The following is a 20,125-nucleotide window of genomic DNA, read 5'->3' as shown; positions in this document are numbered from 1 at the left end:
AGTGATGAGCGAGGGAAACCAGCTACTACTTGTGAGGTCAGCAAGGGATGTCACGTCCTGGGAGAGACGTGGGTTTTCATTAGAGCAAAAAGTGGAGGAAAGAGCTAGAGGAAATAGGAGAGATTTTACTAACAACGTGCCATGTGTCCCAGGAGAGTGGCAGGTTTGGGGGAGTTGGGGAGGGGAGCGCAAGATGGGTGTACAGAGCTGCAGGGGGATGGCAAGCTTTCTAATGAAAATGGAGATGACTGGGCAAACATAAACATGTTGAAATGCTGTGACTCCAGACATAAACGACACTTCGATGTACTCACTGTGGCAGCATGAAGTTCAAATTGTTTAGCCATTCACACAGGAAGTTGCACCATCATATACTAAACATATCTACTCACATTGTGGTTTATGGGCCCGTATTTCTAATGGAATAAAACGTCAGGAGCACGTGATTATTGGTATAAAATTCCTTAGTTCTTCATTATTAGTCAGTCTCTCCCCGAGCAAACTGATTCAGAAAGCCAGGTGACAGTCATCTGGGCTGTTTCCTTATATTGGATCTATCTTGAATCATTCCATTATCCACTTTTCTGTTCTCGATGAAAGTTTATAAGAGTTTTAAATGATTTTATTTGTATATGGCCTAATGTGCCCCTGAAAGAAAATTACTTCCAGGAAAATACTATGCACCAGTATAAAGGGGGAGGAGCAGATGTGACTTATTCTCTTCTTGCTTCAAATTCATTTATAAATGAACCAGACACCTGATTTTCTGTTTTTATGGGTTGGAGTAGGGTTCAATGAACATGTGGTTTATTTAACCTGCACATTAACTACATCCTTCATTTCTCTCTTTTCTTCTTGCTATTGCCCCTCTAAGTAAACTTAATAGGTGAAATAAGGGAAACGAGGTACGAAATGTAAGTGAAAAATGAAGGTTACAAAATTATTTTGCAAATACACACGTTTATCTAGCAACAGGAAAAAAGACTAGAAATAACCCCAGAATATTAAAATCGGTTATCAGTGACAGAATGATGGGTGTTTCTTTGACTTATTTGAATACATTTACGAGCTACGATGTGCCTAATACAAAGGGGGGGGGGGTGGATAATCAGTTCGTATGGGTGTGGAGGAACCGATGAAATAATTCCTAATCTGAAGGTCTGGATAGAAAATATTTAACCTTGCCTACAAAACACCTTCGGTCTTAGTGTCAAGGTTTTTATTTTTGGCCATACTGAAGATTTTCTAAAATTAATCAAATTCCACGAAACCTTGTTGCTTTGTGTGAAGGGCAATTTATTAGTATCAAGTAATGTAGGTTGCTTCAGTTTAGCAAATGCATGACGATGACTGATTTTCTAAATGATTCTGTTTATACCCATACCTGAGACGTACGTGGTCCTCGTGCCTTAAATGTGGCCTCAAGGACTAAAGCACCTTAGTCTGTGTCTCTACCACGCAATGTGGAGACTTTGGGAATCTATTCCTACATCAACCACAAGTTGATGGTAATGAGGGTCCTTGGAAATGGAGGTCCGGCAGCTAAAGGAATTAGTTTATGAGTCTGGGGTAAATATCAGATAATTATGAATTTGCATATCGTTCTGCATTCATCACTCTACTTCCTTCTTTGGTTGTGCAACTCTGAACAAATATATATTATATATTAGCAATTACAGCACTGTGTGGCGAGTGTAAGGTACATATGAGAATAGAGAACCTGCGACGGGAAGGTTCAGGAAGAGCTGCCTAGAGAAAAGCATCTGTGTGACGTTTAGCACTCATCTTAGTACCTGGCATATAGCACAAGCTCACTGAACATTTCTGGCTGTGACAATCAGGCTGCATCCCAGTGATGAAGCAGGAGCTAGCTGGAGGGGAGAGGTGGGGAGGATGTGGTGTAGATGGTAATTCTGGGTAAAAGGAGCAGCAGGTAGGAGTCAAGGGAGAGAGACGGGAGGAAGTATGATTACCCAGCGTGGCTTGAGCATAAGCTGCCTCAGTCTGTTCAGACGCTGTAACAAAGTACCAGAGACGGCGCCGCTTCTGAGCAGCGGAAACTTATCGCTCACAGTTCTGGAGGCTTGGAGTTGGAGAGCAAAGTGCCAGCATGGTCAAATTCTGGTGAGAGGCCTCTTCCAGGGTGCAGACTGCAAACGTTTTGCTGTATCTTCACATGGTAGAAGGGACAAGGGAGCTCTCAGGGGTCTTTTTCATTTTTTTTTAAATAACTTTATTTATTTTATTTATCTGTTTTTGGCTGTGTTGGGTCTTTGTTGCGGCGCGCAGGCTTCTTACTGCGGTGGCGTCTCTCGTTGCGGAGCATGGGCTCTAGGCACGTGGGCTTCAGTAGTTGTGGCTCGTGGGCTCAGTAGTTGTGGCTCGTGGGCTCTAGAGCGCAGGCTCAGTAGTTGTGGTGCTCGGGCTTAGCTGCTCCATGGCATGTGGGATCTTCCCGGACCAGGGCTCGAACCCATCCATGTCCCCTGCATTGGCAAGCTGATTCTTAACCACTGCGCCAGCAGGGAAGCCCTCAGGGGTCTTTTTTAAACTGAATTTTATTTTTGATTGAAGTAGAGTTGATTTACAATGTTGTGTTAGTTTCAGGTATACAGCAAAGTGATATATAGATATATATCTATATATATTCTTTTTCAGATCGTTTTGGAGTCTTTTATAAGGGCACTAAATCCCACTCATGAGGGCCTCCCCTCATGACCTATCACACCCACAAAACCCCACCTCCAAATACCATCACCTCGGAGTTAGGATTTCAACATGAATTTTAGGGGGACAGATTCAATCTACGGCAGCATGTGTGTACTGGCAGGGGTGTAAATCAGGAGAGAGAAGCATGATGAAGGGTAAGCAGGGCTTAGATCATGGAAAGTTTTTTTCCACCATACTTAAGAGTTTGAATTTATCACAAAGGCTTTGGTTAACAGTTTCATTTTTGAAGCAGGAAAATAAAAACCCAATTTGTTGACTTTAGAGAGATGACTTGAGGCTGCATGTCACAGAATGACATGCCTGGAGGATGCAGGACCAGTTGGGAGGTCCCTGCCATGAACTAGGTGAGAAATGGGGAGGGAAGGCCGGTGAGATGGAGTCAGTCGTCTGGGAGACGGGACACACGGCGGCTGGCGACATGTGCTGGTGGGTAAGGAAGAAAGGGTGAGAAGAGTGAGGGTGATGCACAGGCTCCTGACTTGGGTAACGAGGGAAACATTCCGGACACTTCATGGCATGAGCACTACGAGAGGAATCTCACATTTTGCACGGTTTGGGATGTTCTGAGTTTGCTTGTGATTTCCGGGTTCAGATATTTAGCTGGAGCTGGTGGCGGGGGGCAGTTAGGAGACGGAGGTCAGTGTTGAAGGTAGGGCCAGCACAGAGGACCTATGGGAACAGACAAGTGTGTGAACTGGGGCCAGGACGAGGGGTCTCGGCTGACTTAGATCATCCAGAGGCAGGAAGGAGGAGGAGCGAGGAAGGACAGTTTCACAGACACTGAGAAAAGCATCTTAAGAAGAGAGTGGGCAACATAGCCAAATGCTGCAGAGATCGAGTGACGCCAAGACGGAAAACTAAGTACCACATTCAGCAACAGGCAAAAAATGACCCTTGCAGAGCGTAGGAGACAATCGAGGAAGCGGGCGCTGCGCTGACTGCTCTTTTCAGAAGATTTATAGTAAAGGTTCAGGACCGTAGGATGGACTTCAGTACTTGCGAATTTCTTCTTTAGCCTCTTCTTGAGGCTGATGATTCGTGCATTAAAAAAGCGTGGAGAGAGAAACAGGAACTCAGCTTTCCGTGGGACTGGCGGCCCCCCTGCAGGGCCTCCTCTTCTCACGGGGCCCTGGGTCTCCGGGTGCCGGGCAGCCAACTTCCCCACTGACGGCTGTTAGCAGCTGGCGGCTAAGCTCAGATCCTAGGCCTGTTTATATCAGGCTGTGCTCACGCTCACCCTGCAAAAAGGGATGGCAACCGGTGAGCGGCATCCGTCTCCTGGGCACAGTGCGTCCAGCTCTGCCCTGGCTGGCGGATCCGGACCTGCCCTTCTGCTGGCGGGAGTCTCAGGCTGTGCTAACGGACACCATGGGTATCACTTGGGATGATGTGACAAAGAAAGAAGACACAAGCACAAAACAAAGCGTACCTGAAAAATAAAAATCCATCGTAATAGAAAGGGTTTTACCAGTAAAGGGAAATGCCATCTTTTAATGACATTAAGAATGTGAGCTGACATCTGATTCCAGCAGCCAGCAGACTGAGCCATCTTGCTATAAACACCTAGAAAACTATAGTAAACAGAGCACAAAATTATTTTTTAAATCACATAGCTAAGCTTATAAGAAAGGTGATTAAATGAAAAGCTTACCAAAAAAGGCTCACATTGATGCAGTTGTGACTTCTAAGGAGGGAGGGGGAAGGCAAAGGTTGGGGCAGGTATATGGCCTCATGTGCAACGTTCTTTCTATGAAAAAAAGACAAACTTTAAACCTAACGTGGCAAAGCAGAAAGAGCTGTTCGATCTGAGCGGTGGGCACTAGAGTCTGTTTTATTGCTCTGTACTGAACCATACGCTTGAAAGAGTTTGTAAAGTCTCATTTTTTAAACATTGGCTAAACTCAATGTTTTCCTATTATTCCTTTTTCTATTTGGAGGAAGATAAGTTATTGTTAAACGGATAGTCGGCACACAGCAGATCGAAACTTGCATAACTCCTGTTGCTTTTACTCTACTTGTGTAAACGCTATAAAATCGTTGACATATGCTTTTCTTTCTTCCTCTAATTAACTCACCTCCCACCTCTTTGCCGGCGCAGCAAAACGCTTTCTCACAAACCCAAGTGCCAACTCCTCTGTGCAGCTACCCGAGCCTCTTCCTGAGCTCCCCACCCCTCTAATTGCCCCAAGACCCTTGTACTTGCCTCTAATAAAGCACTTACCATATTATATGGTGACTATTAGCTCCTCAAAGGCAAGAGCCGTGATTTGTTCTTTAGTTACCCAGCACGTTTGGTTGGAAGTCATTTAATGACTTTCGTAAAATACGAAACACCTTACAATGTTGATCTATGTACAACAGGAGTCCTGTTATCTCCTGGCCTCCTGGCCTTCCTTACCGTGGAGCTAATCACGTTCCCTTCGCCGTCACGCCTGTCAGGACAAGCACATGGAAGTGCTGTGCTGGCAGGCGGCTCCTGGGTCCGTGCTTCTCCAGGTCGTGGCTCACTATCATGAATCTCAAAACGGGGTCATTTAAACCTGCCATCAAGTCTAAGGCCTTCCAGTGAGAAAGCACCACAACTGGACTTGCTCATACGTGTTCATCTAGCATCTTTGTACAACAGTACAAGTTAATAGAGGACGTTTTCCCCACGGCTGTTCACGACAGCATCTAGAAGAGCCTGGAAGTGCACCCCAAAGTTCCCTTAAGCCTGTAATCGTGGTACAGAAACCGAGCGGTTGTCCCACTGCTCTGCTTCTCAAAAGCAAAGACCAGATCCATATACAAGGCCAGTGAGAGTGCCAACAGCAGAACTGGGAAAGCCACCTCTTTTTCTTCGTAACTGAGGACAGTCAGCATCCTCTTCACTGTATAAGTCTGGTTTTTTTGGTTTTGTTTGCGGTACGCGGGTCTCTCACCGTTGTGGCCTCTCCCGTTGCGGAGCACAGGCTCCGGACGCGCAGGCTCAGCGGCCATGGCTCACGGGCCCAGCCGCTCCGCGGCATGTGGGATCCTCCCGGACCGGGGCACGAACCCGCGTCCCCTGCATCGGCAGGCGGACTCTCAACCACTGCACCACCAGGGAAGCCCTATAAGTCTGTTTTAAGAGAGAATACAAGATACTATATACTAACCTAAGGTTCTTTTAATTGCCTCCCAAAATGTTTATGACATGACAATAGTTTCTTTTAAATAATTTTTAACCAGTTAAAAAGTCAATGACTCCTGAGAGTATTACTATTGAAGTAAAGAATCCTTCAATGCAAAAAGACCACTGCTTCTCAAGACAGGCCTGATATTCAGTTCTAGAGATGGAATTTAAAGCCTCTGAAATCAGCAAACACACACATATATTTTTAAACTACTGTTTAATCAGTTTTAAAGACACACAAATTAGAAAAAAAACATTTATATGTTCAGTTAAAAACATCTTTAAAACCCAGCAATAAGCCACCAGTGCAGCTCTGAGGACACACAGACTAGAAACAAGCGGTTATGAAATTATCACATCACAGTGTAACTGACATAGTGGTAATTTTAATTTACCATACAACAGGAACTACTTTATGGATCTGTCGAAAAATAACACATCTTTAAAAAAATATTTTGGAATCATAAAAACAAAAAGCACAGACACCACGTTCTATTCTCCCCCAGCGAAGGCAAATGAAGGGCTGTGAATACTGGCTGCTGGAGCTCGGGCCCCCCTCGTGTTGGGGTAACAGTGTCCAACTACTCCTACGCAGAGATCAAGATGCAAGCTTTAAAGGAAGGCAGGAAGGAAATCCCACGTTTTCACTCTGCATGGAGGAGGGTTTCTCTTGTTCCGCCGGAATTATTTTCACTCTCATTCCTACTGCTTTCCATCGTGCCCCTTGGGGCTTGGGGAGGCAGGTGCGGACGAGTGACAGAAGACGGAGCATGTGTGCTGGTTTGATTCCTCTCTCCTGCGATTAAAAAGTCAGGAGCAAACGTACTTTGTTGACGAATCCGTAGATACAGAACCAAAAATACTTAACATCGGAAAAGAAGCATATTTGAAAGGTCTGTCCAACTCTTTACACGTGTTTGCCCTTTAATAGGAAAAACAAAGAGGAATATTGACAAATCAGCTTCTCAAAGTTAACCCAAAATAGAGACTGGGCAGGGTACAGTCACTTACGACTCCAGTAAAAGGCAGCCAGTCACTTTTTCCGTTTCAAACACGGTATTAAGAAAATGGTTAGTCCTTCTACTGATGTTGCCCTGTAACTTCTGGTTTTTCATTACATTTCCATTTCTTTTTATAGTAGCAAAACTTGATAAAATGTGACTGGAGAGATGGCTGTCATCACTGAGGAAGTTAGACAGGGGTTTTGCATGGATCTTTATACTCTTATCTATCTATAGATCATACAGTCCTGGGGTTTCTTTTGTTTTGTTGCTTTATAAAAGGTGTACTGAAAGAAGACAGTTATAATCAGCTTTAAAGGCAAGACAAATTAGTTGGCATAAAAATGTGTCTTTAGGCTCGATTTCAGAAAGTCTCCCCGACCGATGACCTCTAGAAGCTTGTCAGTTCTTTACTGGGGTTTGCATAACGTTTAAAAACCTATTAAAATAAATATTATTTGAAAACATATATAAAGCTTTATTAAGCAGCCCACCAAGTAAAATGTAATCGGCTGCATCCTCTGTACAAGAGCTCAGAAAGCAGCTTAGTTGTTGATTCTAAGAGCAGTCCTACAAAATGCCAACATGGAAAATTTCCTTTAAAATTGTCTTCTGCAATGAGTCACTATAAATAGATTTGACTAAGTGGTGCTGCAGGAAAACACGGTAGAGACCCCCTGCATCCTAACAGACCCTCTGCATCCTAGTCTTTCAAATCCATATTTCAGAGTGAAATTTCTTTTTTTAAAGCAAATCTTTTTCTTCAGCATAAGGAGTGTGCGCTGATACAAACACACTTTTACAAGGAAGGGCTGTAGAAAGCAGAACTTTCAGCATCTAATTTAAGTGTCTAAACGATCAGCTACTCGTTAAATGTACCCTGGGTTACCTGTAGCTTTTATAAAGTCCTGGAGGGCAGTTAAGATTACATTTCACAGTGTTACTTAGAATTCTGCACCTCTGGTAAATATGATGTATTCAGTGTCAGCCAGGATGGACTATTAATGGCTGAATAAAACTCTACGCAATACTGGTTCATATCTAAACCTCTGGACAAATGCTTCGCTGACACAGCAATAATAGGCACCATTCTGAAACAATTATTCTCTCAAGTAATTTTTTCTTTCGACTAAAATGCAGAACTCTTCAAATCAATAAACTGATAATTTTGGACAATTTAAAATAAGGAAACAAAAAAGCACAAATGTCCAGAGGTGTTCATGAACTTACAAATGAAAATTTACAAGGTATACACTTTAAATAGGAAAGATTTTTGTCCCAAGTGTAATCTAGTCCTCGAATAAAAGTACAAATTTTATAATTATTTTAATGTCAACATTTTAAAGTAATTTTTTCTGTAGTTTAAAATAAGGTATAACTAAATTAAATATTCTTTAAATATCTTTGAATGAAATAATATTTGAGAAGTTATATGGTGGTAAACCCTGTCCAGTAAAATTGATAATTCATATAACATAGTTTTTAGCGTATATATTCCTCAGTTGTACACAGCACAAACAGAAACCAAAAAAGCAGAGAAATCAAAAAGAGAAAATATTTTCCTTCAGTGGAGACCATTTCGTTATGAAAGATTCATTTCAAGGGCTGTATTCAGTAGAAATGGTATGCTGCACGCCTTCTGATTGCCTCAAAAAACGTGAAAAGTCAGGGCTTTTACTTTTAGCTCAAGTAGTAAAAATAAGTGACCATGAAGATAATCTTGATGGTGAATCTGCCCCGGTTCGTGACTCTTACAGATCTTGCTAATGGTTTCCATTCATTACAAACACAACTGGTCACAAACTCTTGGAACTAACCCTTTGGGCTTATTAAGGAACTTTCGGCCGGAGGACAGGTCACTCGTCCAAGTCACAAGGCTCACTAATGACTGAGCCAGATGAATACCCAGGTCTCCTCCCAGGACAATTAGTGCTTCAATGTGGGTTACCTCTACTTTTTAAAACCATTCTTTTTAACTGAAAAATTTTTCTCAAAACTGGTATCTGTGGAAATCCTGTATGTGAACGTCACACATGGTGGGAATCAGTAACAAAAATGCTTTTTAACCAAAAGAATGGTGGAGGCGTAAGTGGTGGCTGGACATTTTGGAAGCCAAATAAACCTTCTCTATTATGCTGGGTATTTTAGAAGCTAAGTAAATTTCTTCAATTACCCTGAGTTCCAATTATAAATGCTTATTTTAGAAACCAAGAATAAGCGGGTTGTAAAATGGTGACAGCTGAGATACATCAAAATAAATTAACTGCTATTGTTTCAAAAAAATAAAATTGTGGGAAAAATAAGTATCTTGTCCATTTTTTTCCCTGAGTAGTATAATAATAACCAAAAATATTGATAGAAATATGATGCTGACTGATCATCTCTGGAGTGGTTTCATGGCAACTGAAGAGTGGAGAAATAATATAAATATGCACTGAATCCTATTCTGTTGATTAAAAAAGAAGCAAGCACATATTACAATGAATCCCTTTAAGTTTAACATAGTAGAGATATACCAGTCTTCAGTTCTTCTATTATAATTAGAAGTAAAGTATTAATCCTTACAACACTCCAAGTAGATATATTCAGTTTATAGAGCACAAAAAGTCTCTTCTTGAGGAGGAAGGTCAAGATGAGAATGAGAATTATTTCTTTAGTTTTTCTCCTAGATTGTATACCTGTGATTATAATTTCTCCAAAATTAAATAAAAGCTATTCAAAACCCATTTCATACAAAAAACAAAAAACCTAGATAATCCAGGGGGATGGAAATCAGTCAAATTGTATATATAAGGTATTATCTTCAAAGTAACTGGAAAATTCATCAATCATCTTGCTTTCTAGATGGCAGTGCTACGATTACCTTCATTGAGCAAAAAACAGATAACAGTGATATTAGGTTTATAGGCTGAGAAGTAAAAAATAGTCAGGTAATAGAACTAAATCATGATTATTTGTTAATGGCTAGGTAGGCTGAACAAAAAGAAAGTTTTTAACGCACTTTCTTATTTTCACTTATGACATGCCTAGACTTGTCTTTTAACCTCTAAATTTGTCTACTTTTTCTTAATAGTGATCAGATTCTCTGCAGCATTAATTAAATGGAGGAGACGTTGTGGGGGTCAGATACTTTCCATGATTATTCTTTTCTAGTCTCTCACATCCCACAGTTTGCTTAAATTCAATGCATGGGAAAACAGAAAATTTATTTAGCAAACCATCTTTTCCCAGGAGGTAACAGGGCATGGCTAACATCATCAGGCGGAGAAAAAAAAAAATTACCTTTAGAAAAATAAAAACATTTCATATAAACAAAGAGGAGGCTATTTCTAAAGTTCTGGGAAGGTACACTGATGTTTTTGCTAATTAGACCTCAAAAGTTCCAAGTACATTTGCTTTTCCTTTCGTCTTTAATTGAAATACTACACAGCTTAAGCCAGAGAGTTGTTCTGTCCTTAACTTCATTTGCAAATTTATTAATGACAAAAAAAAAGAGAGACTCATCATAGATAGACAATTTGCATTTCACTTAAAAGTTTAAGGCAAAAAAGAAAATAAATTCCACAAAAGATGGGTCACAGGAAAGTGAACTCAGAAGGCCCTGCCCATCCTTCTCCCTTTCCGCCGTGATTCATCATCTCCGGCCGTGGCCCTGACGCCAGGCTGGCATCACACCCCACTCCTCTGCTTTCAGCTACTGCAGCATCACAAGACTGTGGGGTTAAAGGAGACGCCCAGCAATTCAGGTGAAATTAATTATGGTGAAACCAGCCCATAAGATAAAAGCACATTTTTCTACTTAAATAATCTGAAACTCATTAACAAGAGTTAGTGGCAAAACTTTTATGTGAGAAGTTAAGAGTCTGGAAACTAATTTATATTATTCTCTACAGGGGTGGTTCAGACCCAATGACTTTAAGTTTTCATTTTCCTAAAACTTTCCCAAATACGAATTAAATTGTCAAGGATAAAAAAGTGATTAGCTAGAGAGTAATTTCACTCAGTGATTTTTCTCTTTCAAAACCTTCAAGCAATCTCCCACTATTATTTTCACAATCCTTTTATCATTCTATATAATTTATGCTTGATACATTTCTTTTAAAAGTCAACGTAATAAAAAGTTATTAAACTTTTATGTCTTACAGAATCACAAAGAACTCAGATAAATAGGGATGAAGAGCACACTTCTGCAGAGCATCGGTCACCTGCCCTGCACACCTGTGTGCGCTGGTCACAGCTGCCACTGGCTCAGGCTCCGGCCCCCGCAGTGCTTTCTTCATTCACGTCTTCCTTCTTTCCTTTGTCATCTTCTCTCTCTCTCCCTTGTTTTTTTTTGGTTTTTTTTTTTTTTTAAGAAAAATAGCTTAAAATATCACATTACCAACCTTTAATTATGTTTAAGAAATCCTTCCTTGAAGGGCTCTCTGCCTGACACAGGGTAATTAAACTCTCCAGGAAACTGGCATCCATCACTTTACAGTTTCACAACATACTGTAGTCATTTGAGATACTTTAAGAAAACCCTTCAAATACTGAGATGTTTATTGCATTTTAAAGTATCCACAGTCTTAAATATCCTGTTCAAATTCCTCCGGAATCCCTGTGCAGCACACAGCATCTAATATTGAAAGAGTGTTCTCACGATACTACACTTGAAAATACCATTTAGGAAACAATATTTTAGGAAATAGACAGTTTAAGGCAAGACATTCATTTGGAAAAGTTAATTTTTCTCAATCATCTAGAGTGACACAATTATTTTTCCATCTCTTCAGTGCCTTGGGATACACAACATACATTCAGCAGCAGGGCACACTTATGACCCTATGGGCATATGCTGAGGTCCTGAGTGCCCATTGAAATAATGGAAACATTTTTGATAAGGCATGGCCCACAGGGACATGGCATGGGAGGGGTCTTTCACTCCATTTTCAAGCTGGTATACAGGGCATTCCCTACCTAAAACTGTCCGATTTCCCCCCACGTGATCTCTTTCCCAACAGACACAAACCCCTTGAAAGGTGCTAAGATTGGTTTCTGTTAACAGACAAAAAATAACCATCAGAGTGCTTTCCCCGTCATTGCTTTAATGATGAATGTCTAGAGGCTAGTTCTTGATTCTGATTGCAAACATTGTTTGTTGTGGAAAAACTATTCTGTCCCAAAGAATTTCCTCTTTCATCAAACTTTTTGGATCGTGACAGCTGAACGTTTTCATGTGTATTCTTTCCTCTTTGAGTTTTTTTCACCGGTAACAACAATAATACTAAGATACCAGCAGAGTGAAGGCTGTAATACCAGGAGCTAAAAAAAAAAAAAGGAAAACTTTACTTTATTAAACTCTGATAATTAACAAGACTTAATTTGACATTTGTCAAAATGTCACAAGCCCCACCTAGGATGTGTATATTTACTACACTATTCTTTTTTTTTTTTAATTTATTTATTTTTGGCTGCACTGGGTCTTCGTTGCTGCGCGTGGGCTTTCTCCAGTTGTGTCGACGGGCTTCTCGTTGCGGGGGCTTCTCTTGTTGTGGAGCACGGGCTCTAGGCGTGCGGGCTTCAGCAGCTGTGGCGTGTGGGCTCAGTAGTTGTGGCTTGCGGGCTCTAGAGAGCAGGCTCAGTAGTTGTGGTGCACGGGCTTAGGTGTTCCGTGGCATGTGAGATCTACCCGGACCAGGGCTCGAACCCGTGTACCCTGCATTGGCAGGTGGATTCCCAACCACTGCGCCACCAGGGAAGCCCTACACTATTCTTTTACCCATCCCCCTTAGATGAAACTCTAACCATGTATGCCAGTGGGTATTTATAAAGCACTCATACTAGATATCATATTGCATTCCTTTGTAAAGGTCATAAGGCCAGGACTAAGTAGAACAAAAACAAAAATGTACTTATTAATAGCTGCAGAGATCTGAAAAAAAACTCTCAAATCCATAGAATCAAATATTGAGCAAAGTATGGAGGTAGTAAAGGGACAGTAATAGCCTTGCCTGCTATTTACTGTCCCTAATTAAGTTACAAATATTCCAATGATGTGAGTAATAGATAAGCAATATTGCTTCTTGATGGTTACAAAATAAAGGTCACAAAATAAAGGTCACATTATTAAAGATATTATTAGAAGTATCATGCCTCAAATTAAATATAAACCAAATGTGACCTCCTGGTTCTATAGCTGTAAGTGCCCGTGCCTGTGAACAAAGTACGTGAGACAGAAAATCCAACCAATAGCTCAGTCACATTCAGACATATGTAATAATTCTGTTCAAAAGGACACTGTAGTAGGAGTTACTTATGTCTTCCTGTATGATTATTATGACTCTGTGCTGTCGTTCTAAATGCTAGGGTAATGGGAAATAGTTTTTGATCTCAAAGATGCCACTATCTACTATGGGGGGAATGGAATTTGGTGGGGGAGGGAGAGAAGATAAACAGATAAACAAAATATGGAATCCAAAACAATAATTTCTGGGGCTTCCCTGGTGGTGCAGTGGTTGGGAGTCCGCCTGCCGATGCAGGGGACGCGGGTTCGTGCCCCGGTCCGGGAGGATCCCACATGCCGCAGAGCGGCTGGGCCCGTGAGCCATGGCCGCTGAGCATGCGCGTCCGGAGCCTGTGCTCCGCAACGGGAGAGGCCACAACAGTGAGAGGCCCGCGTACCGCCAAAAAAAACACAACAAAAACAGTAATTTCTATCATGTAGAGATGAAAAAGTACCAATGAAATATAAAAGAGTGAAAAGGGAACCAATAAATGAAATGCAAGTAATTTATTATCTTTTGACTGAAGAAATGAAGAGAATTAATAATTCGTTATAAAGAACAAGCTATGCTGTTTTTTAACTGCTTCATCATATTCATTATTGTTCATCTTTTTTAAGTTTTCCTTTCCTTTGGGAGTTAGCAGCCCTTATAGCTGAACTCATGTTCCACGGACTTTACCAACCGTTACTGGTGACTGTCAGAGGATATATTTTACTCCCGTCCCTAAAATATCCCCAGTGACTTTTAAGCCTCCGCTTTAACAAATAAACTCTTAAGCCTTGGCTCTCGAGCAGGGGTGAGCAAACTACGGCTTGTGGGCCAAAGCTAGTCTGAAGTCTCTCTCTTTTTTTAATTGAGATATAACTGACATATAACATTATTAGTTTCAGATGTACAACATAATGATTCGATATATGTATATATCGTGAAATGACCACCACAATCATCTAGTTCACATCCAAGTGTAGGAAGAAGAGCCCTACTGCCCAGTGTAACCTTTGAGATCTGAAGCAAGGGTTACCCAGCTGATACTCCTCGCTGTAAATCACACTCTCATCTGAGGTCTGAGTGGCGTTAATCATTCCATAAATAAACTTGTGACTGCTTGGTTTAAGATTTTAAAGTAACTGACAATGCAGTTAACTGCAGAAAACAAGCTAGGGTACTATTTTTCTATTCTACCCAAGAGCAAGAAGCTTTCTTTTAAAAATAAATTAAAATGAAAAATAAATAAAATAAAATAAAATGATACAAAGGAACTTATTCACAAAACAGAAATAGACTCACATACACAGAAAACAAACCTATGGTTACCTCAGGAGAAAGGGTGGGAGAGGGATAAATTAGGAGCTTGGGATTAAAATATATACACTACTATGTATAAAATAGGTAAACAACAAAGACCTACTGTACAGCACAGAGTACTCAGTATCTTGTAATAACCTACAATGGAAAAGAATCTAAAAAAGAATATATACACACACACACACACACACACACACACACACACACACATACATACATACGTAAATAACTGAATCACTTTGCTACACACCTGAAACAAACACAACATTGTAAATCAACTATATTTCAATTAAAAATTTTTTTTAAATTTCCGATGGCATATTTTTAAGAGTAACACTTACCTGTAAAACATGAATGATGGTTTTATAGAAAGAAGAACGAATGGCACAACTGTGTAACTTATTGCTATCTGAGTTGCTATCCATGTTATGACATCATACAATAATTTAAGTTGGGGAGGTTCGATGAAATGATGCCTAAAGTTATTTCTCACCTGAAATAAACAAAAATATTTACCTTTAACATTGCTTATAAAATTACACTGACTATATCAACTGTTTCAAGGATGTGGAATAAGCGAAACTCACGTACGTTGCTGGTGGGCATCTAAAATGATACTGTTACTATGGGAAAAGCTGGATCTGGTTCAGAAAAAACTAATACACGTATGTATAAAAAATACGGAGAGTGCATGGGGAAGCACGTGAGGAAAATGTGTGAATCTGGGTAAAGGGCGTGCGTATAGGAGTTCTTGGCAATTTTTCTGTAGATTTGAAGTGGTATTAAAATTAAAAGTTCCCCCCCGGGAGTTAAAAATTACACTTCCTAGAGCTCCTTAAATCATATTTTGTAAACTATAGTACAGGCACACCTCATTTTATCGTGCTTCACTTTATCATGCTTCGCAGATACTGCCGATTTTACAAACTGAAGGTGTGTGGCAGCCCTGTGTCGAGCGAGTCTACTGGAGCCATTCTTCCAACAGCATTTGCTCACTTCTTGACTCTGTGTCACATTTTGGTAATTCTTGTAATACTTCAAACATTTTCATTATTATTATATTTGTAATGGTGTTGTGTGATCAACGACCTCTGATGTTATTACTGTGACTTGCTGAAGGCTTAGGTGATGGTTAGCATTTTTTAGCAATAACGTATTTTTTAATTAAGGTACGTATACTTAGACATAATGTTATTGCACCCTTAGACTACACAATAGTGTAAACATAACTTTTATGTGAACTGGGAAACCAGAAAAATTCGTGTGACTCCCTTTACTGCAATATTCACTTTATTGCCGTGGTCTGGAACCGAATCTGCAATGTCTGCCTATACGTAAATAAGGTTCACTCCGTGATCAGTTTTTCTACTACAATGAAAGGAGACATCCTTCCTCTTCTTTAACCTCTGCATTTGTGAAAGACAGCTATTATACACTGAGCTTAGGTCAAAGAGCGCTTATTAAAATGAATGGCAATTACACACATCATTCATTAGGGGAAATTGGGAAGGGCTTCTCAGGAAAAAAGTGCTTTCTAATAACCACTATTTTAATACTTTTTAGCTTCTAAAACAGTCAAAACATTTCAATTTTGAAATGTGCAGACTTAACCAAACACTATTTTTTTTCTCTTGTGTCCCCGCTTTTTTCACCTAATATTGTTATAGGTGAAACGTGGCCCTGCTCTGAGATGCCACGCGAGTTCTTCAGAGGGGATGCAGTCTGAGGTTAGTGGCTCTTCCACACACAGACCAGCACTCTTACTGGCAGGATGCTACCCAGGTTTCCTGCCTTGCTGAAGGCGGCAAAAGCTACCTGCACTCTCTCCCCTTCTGTCCACCGGGGCAAATCCATTTCCCAAGGCATGGCTCTCAGCATCCCATCTCCACCCTCACCCACCTTCCCTGACTCCTTGATGTGGGACAGAATGAGGATTAGGCTCTTCCCCAGTTTGCTGTTCAAGTTCTTCTATTATTGGCCTCTTCCTCTCTCTCCAGCCCCACCCCGCCCCTGCCCTCTTCCTTTCCAGAATCATCCACCCTTTAGACATACATGAAGGCTCTGCTTCAACCAGATTTGCTCGTCATTCCCACATACACCACACACTTCCTAACGTGGTTTTGCTAACGTCATTTCTACACCTAGAAAGGCATTTTCTTCCCCCATTACGCTTCAGTCACTACTGAAATAACTCATCATTCAAAGCCCAAATCCAAGCACACTTTCCTACTGGGGCCACCTCTAGTCAACCCAACCAAAAAGGATCTCCTTCCCTCTAAACACCTATGGTACTTACTATCCATAAAAGCGATGGAATCTATCATATATGCCTTGTGGTATATGTACCCACACACCCCCCCCCCACATACAGACAGGTACCTACACACATACATACATACACCTTATGCCCCTAGACTACAAACCACAGAAGAATAGCCTTTAGTTAACACTTCTTGACATTTGCCTCATATGTCTCCAAGGTGCCTTAAAACTGAATACAGTAAACACCTGCTCGTTTGTTAAATGAGGCCACCTCACGTGTAAGTGACGTAAGAAGCTTGTTCAAACACTGTTGGTCACGTCACTTTCCTCCGATTGACTTCCAAGGACTTACACTAAACTGCCCCCCTTCTTTCCCATGCCACCAGCCTAATTCCTCAACTGTTTCCCAGATAATACACTAGGTCTCAAATACCCTACAGACCCGCGGCCTGCTTCGCGCTGGTGTCCGCCATGGGGAATGGCCCGTCCACGTTATCTAGGCCTGGCCGCGGTCCCCTCTTCATCTAAAAGAGGACTCAAAGGCTGTAGTTTTCAGGAAACATCTCTAAAATAAACCTACTCGTCTGGTCATCTCTATTTCACCCAGTTTTCAGCAATCCTTCCGAAGATTCTGTGACAACGAGGAACATGGTGTGGAGGCCTCTGTGGGCCAGGCCTTCCTCTCAGATGAGCCGAGCGCGCAGCCCGCGAGGCACACTCAACACACATGCCAGGCGCACCTCCCAGCCAGCTTGCAGCACTGACCCGGCCAGAGGAGCAAGGCTGCCCGGTAGGTAAGAGGCTCACTGGGCCTTTGACACCAGGTCACGTGACCAGCACTGCAGGATGAGAAGGAACTCATACTCACAGCTCGCGCTGCCAGCGTCATCACCACTCCCGTGAGAAAAGTCAGGTAATAGCCCGGGTACACCCCATGCCAAATGGCAGAGAGGATGAACGTCTGGATGGTTGGACTCGAGGAGGTGCGCTCATAACACACCCTGGAAACCATGGAAAACATGAGTGATTAGAACTTATCAAGTCCACAACGATCACTCTTGTTCCTGGTCAGGAGCTAGGAAAATGGAGGCTATGGCTATTAGGGATCAGATTAATGAAAAGAAATTTCATTTCCATCTTTTCACTGGTACACGTAATGGCCAAAATGATCATTTCTAGTGTTTGGGAGTCCATACTATGTACAGAAGAACTTTAACAAATATAAAAGTTATTTTTATTTTACATTATTTTATTATTTTCTTTAGTAACATTTAGAACTTTCAACTGATCTAACAATAGTCTTCTGGGAAGTAGGCTGTGCTCAGTGTAAAGTTTTCCTGTCACAGGTAGAGAACTCAGATGAAAATAAGATTTTCCTAAGGTATCAAATTTAAAATATAACAACAAAAAATAACACAACAGGTTAGCTCGGAAAATCTGCACCCATTGGGGAGACTGCAAGGCACCATGAAGCAATGATAATGTGTTTTGGATATTTCAAGAAGTAAAGGGATTGAACTTGTCATGAGTAAAGGACATGACAAAAGAAGGCTTCTTTACACAGAACGGTGCTTAGAGCCCTCCCATCACAGGAGCAGTCTTTTATGAAATAAACTCAAGATCGGGCAGTGTGTCCCATCAAGAACAAGGAGAAAGGACCACTGGGAGCTTCTGCGCGGTGTCCTAACTCCGTCTTTTGTAATCGGTCCTCTGCCTTCCCCGTGTGCACGTGACATAATTCTCATAATTCTCAGCACAGGCGCCTCTTTGCCCCTCATTCTCGCACGCTTCCCACTCACTCTCTCATCATCCTCACGACAGGGGGCAGCACATGGAGATGACTGCCGAGTTTGTACCAAGATGGTGACCTGCCACTGCAGAGGCTGGGTCTCTGCGTCCTGTGCCCAACATATAAAGGTCTGTTGTCCTGAAGTATTTTAAAACTGGAAGCGTTGTGCAAAATCTAGGGCATACGTACGGTGGCTGTGTAGGCATTTTTGTTCGGCCAAATCTCCCATGAATGAGGGACATACTGGTGATCTCAAACCTTGGTGGGCACCTCTCAAGGCAGGCTACGAGGTCAGTGGTGGCTACATTCATGACTCACGTCTAAATAGTTCTCTGACCTGGTAGCACCCTGCTTAACTCTGTTTCCCAGTTAACACAAGGTCACAGCGTTAATTTAATTTAGTTAAGAATGTGAACCCAGTGAAGCTCAGCCTCAAGAACTAGAGGTCAAAAAAAAAAAAAAAAAAAAAAGAGGCCAACGCTCAGCTGATGACGGTTCTTGAGGGAGCTTACCTTTTGAGCCAAAGAGCTGTCTGAATATTCCAATTATCAAGAAACATCTTGAAACTTGTTGACATCTGAAAAACAAAGGAACTTTCTTCTTTGGCCGACAAAATAATGAAGCTTTAAAGGTAAGTAACATCTTACTGTGCTAAGAGTACATTACTTGACAATGATGGTAGTGTACGATCTCTTTCCTTAACACCGTTTTTTCTAATAGAGTAGCATCATTCTATAAAAGGAGTTACTGGAGGGAACATCTGTGCGGTAAATGGATTCTCACCATTTTCTCCTGTGTGTTAACACTTACAGGGGTTGTCAAGGAATTATCCCAAAGACACTCCTGATGGAGCAGGTGAGTGACCTTTCAGTGGCCGTTCACTGGGGGCCGGACTGGGCGCCCCATCAGGTGCAGCCTCACTTCCTTCAGTGCCTCCCTCTCCGGCTACTAGGAGTCTTGGCCTCCCAGGACCTGCTTCCCCTGGAGGAGTGGTCTGCACATCTTCCTACCTTTCCAGTGCCTCACTCAAGCTTCCCCCACTAATGCCACCCTCCGATCTCAGAGGGAAGCTCTGGTCTCCTGGCCGCTACTCCTTCCCTGTGTAACCATCCCTCCTTGGCTCTGCACTTCTCACCACTTTAGATTCTCTGGTCCGTTATTTACTGCTCTCGTCAAAATCTGAGGATGAAAACTTCTTAAGAGGCAAAAAATCTTACTCTTTTATGAATAAGGCACATATATACATATAGGATATAAAGAGATATACAATATATCTGTGATATTAAAATTTCATGGGGCCTGATTAGGAAAAAAAAAAGTCTCAAAAGCTCCTTAGTTGGCAATAATGAACAAAACGTTAAAACACGGCCATATATTCATCACCCAATTTCCACAATTATCCATTTTCGCCTGTCCTTCCCCATTTTATTACTGACACCGTTAAGAGTATTTCAAAGCAAATACCAGACATCTTATTTCACCTGTAAATAGTTCAGAATTTATGTCCAATAAATAGGGACCTTTAAAAAAAAACTATGATCAGGGACTTCCCTGGGGGTCCAGTGGTTGAGACTCCGCGCTCCCACCACGCAGGGGGCTCAGGATCAATCCCCGGTCA

At 41.6% G+C, this 20,125-nt stretch overlaps 1 protein-coding gene across 4 annotated transcripts in view; it reads right to left on the bottom strand.

Annotated features, from left to right (window-relative positions):
• Positions 1 to 11,955: 11,955 nt before the first annotated feature.
• Positions 11,956 to 20,125, bottom strand: part of MBOAT2 (membrane bound O-acyltransferase domain containing 2) — a 111,108-nt gene continuing 102,938 nt past the window's right edge. For all 4 annotated transcript variants that reach the window (XM_029232521.1, XM_029232524.1, XM_029232522.1 and 1 more), the window contains 4 exons: positions 19,020 to 19,084; positions 17,587 to 17,719; positions 14,798 to 14,949; positions 11,956 to 12,189 (listed from right to left, as the gene is read on the bottom strand). In XM_029232521.1, the coding sequence (XP_029088354.1) occupies positions 11,964 to 12,189; positions 14,798 to 14,949; positions 17,587 to 17,719; positions 19,020 to 19,084 (576 nt within the window). In that variant the 3' untranslated portion in view covers positions 11,956 to 11,963. The remainder of the gene's footprint in view (positions 12,190 to 14,797; positions 14,950 to 17,586; positions 17,720 to 19,019; positions 19,085 to 20,125) is intronic.

The sequence above is a fragment of the Monodon monoceros genome, unplaced genomic scaffold (genome assembly GCF_005190385.1).
Source record: "Monodon monoceros isolate NGI ecotype Baffin Bay Population unplaced genomic scaffold, NGI_Narwhal_1 Super_Scaffold_19, whole genome shotgun sequence".
Classification (NCBI taxonomy): domain Eukaryota; kingdom Metazoa; phylum Chordata; class Mammalia; order Artiodactyla; family Monodontidae; genus Monodon; species Monodon monoceros.
This window is presented reverse-complemented; position numbering and strand designations above follow the sequence as displayed.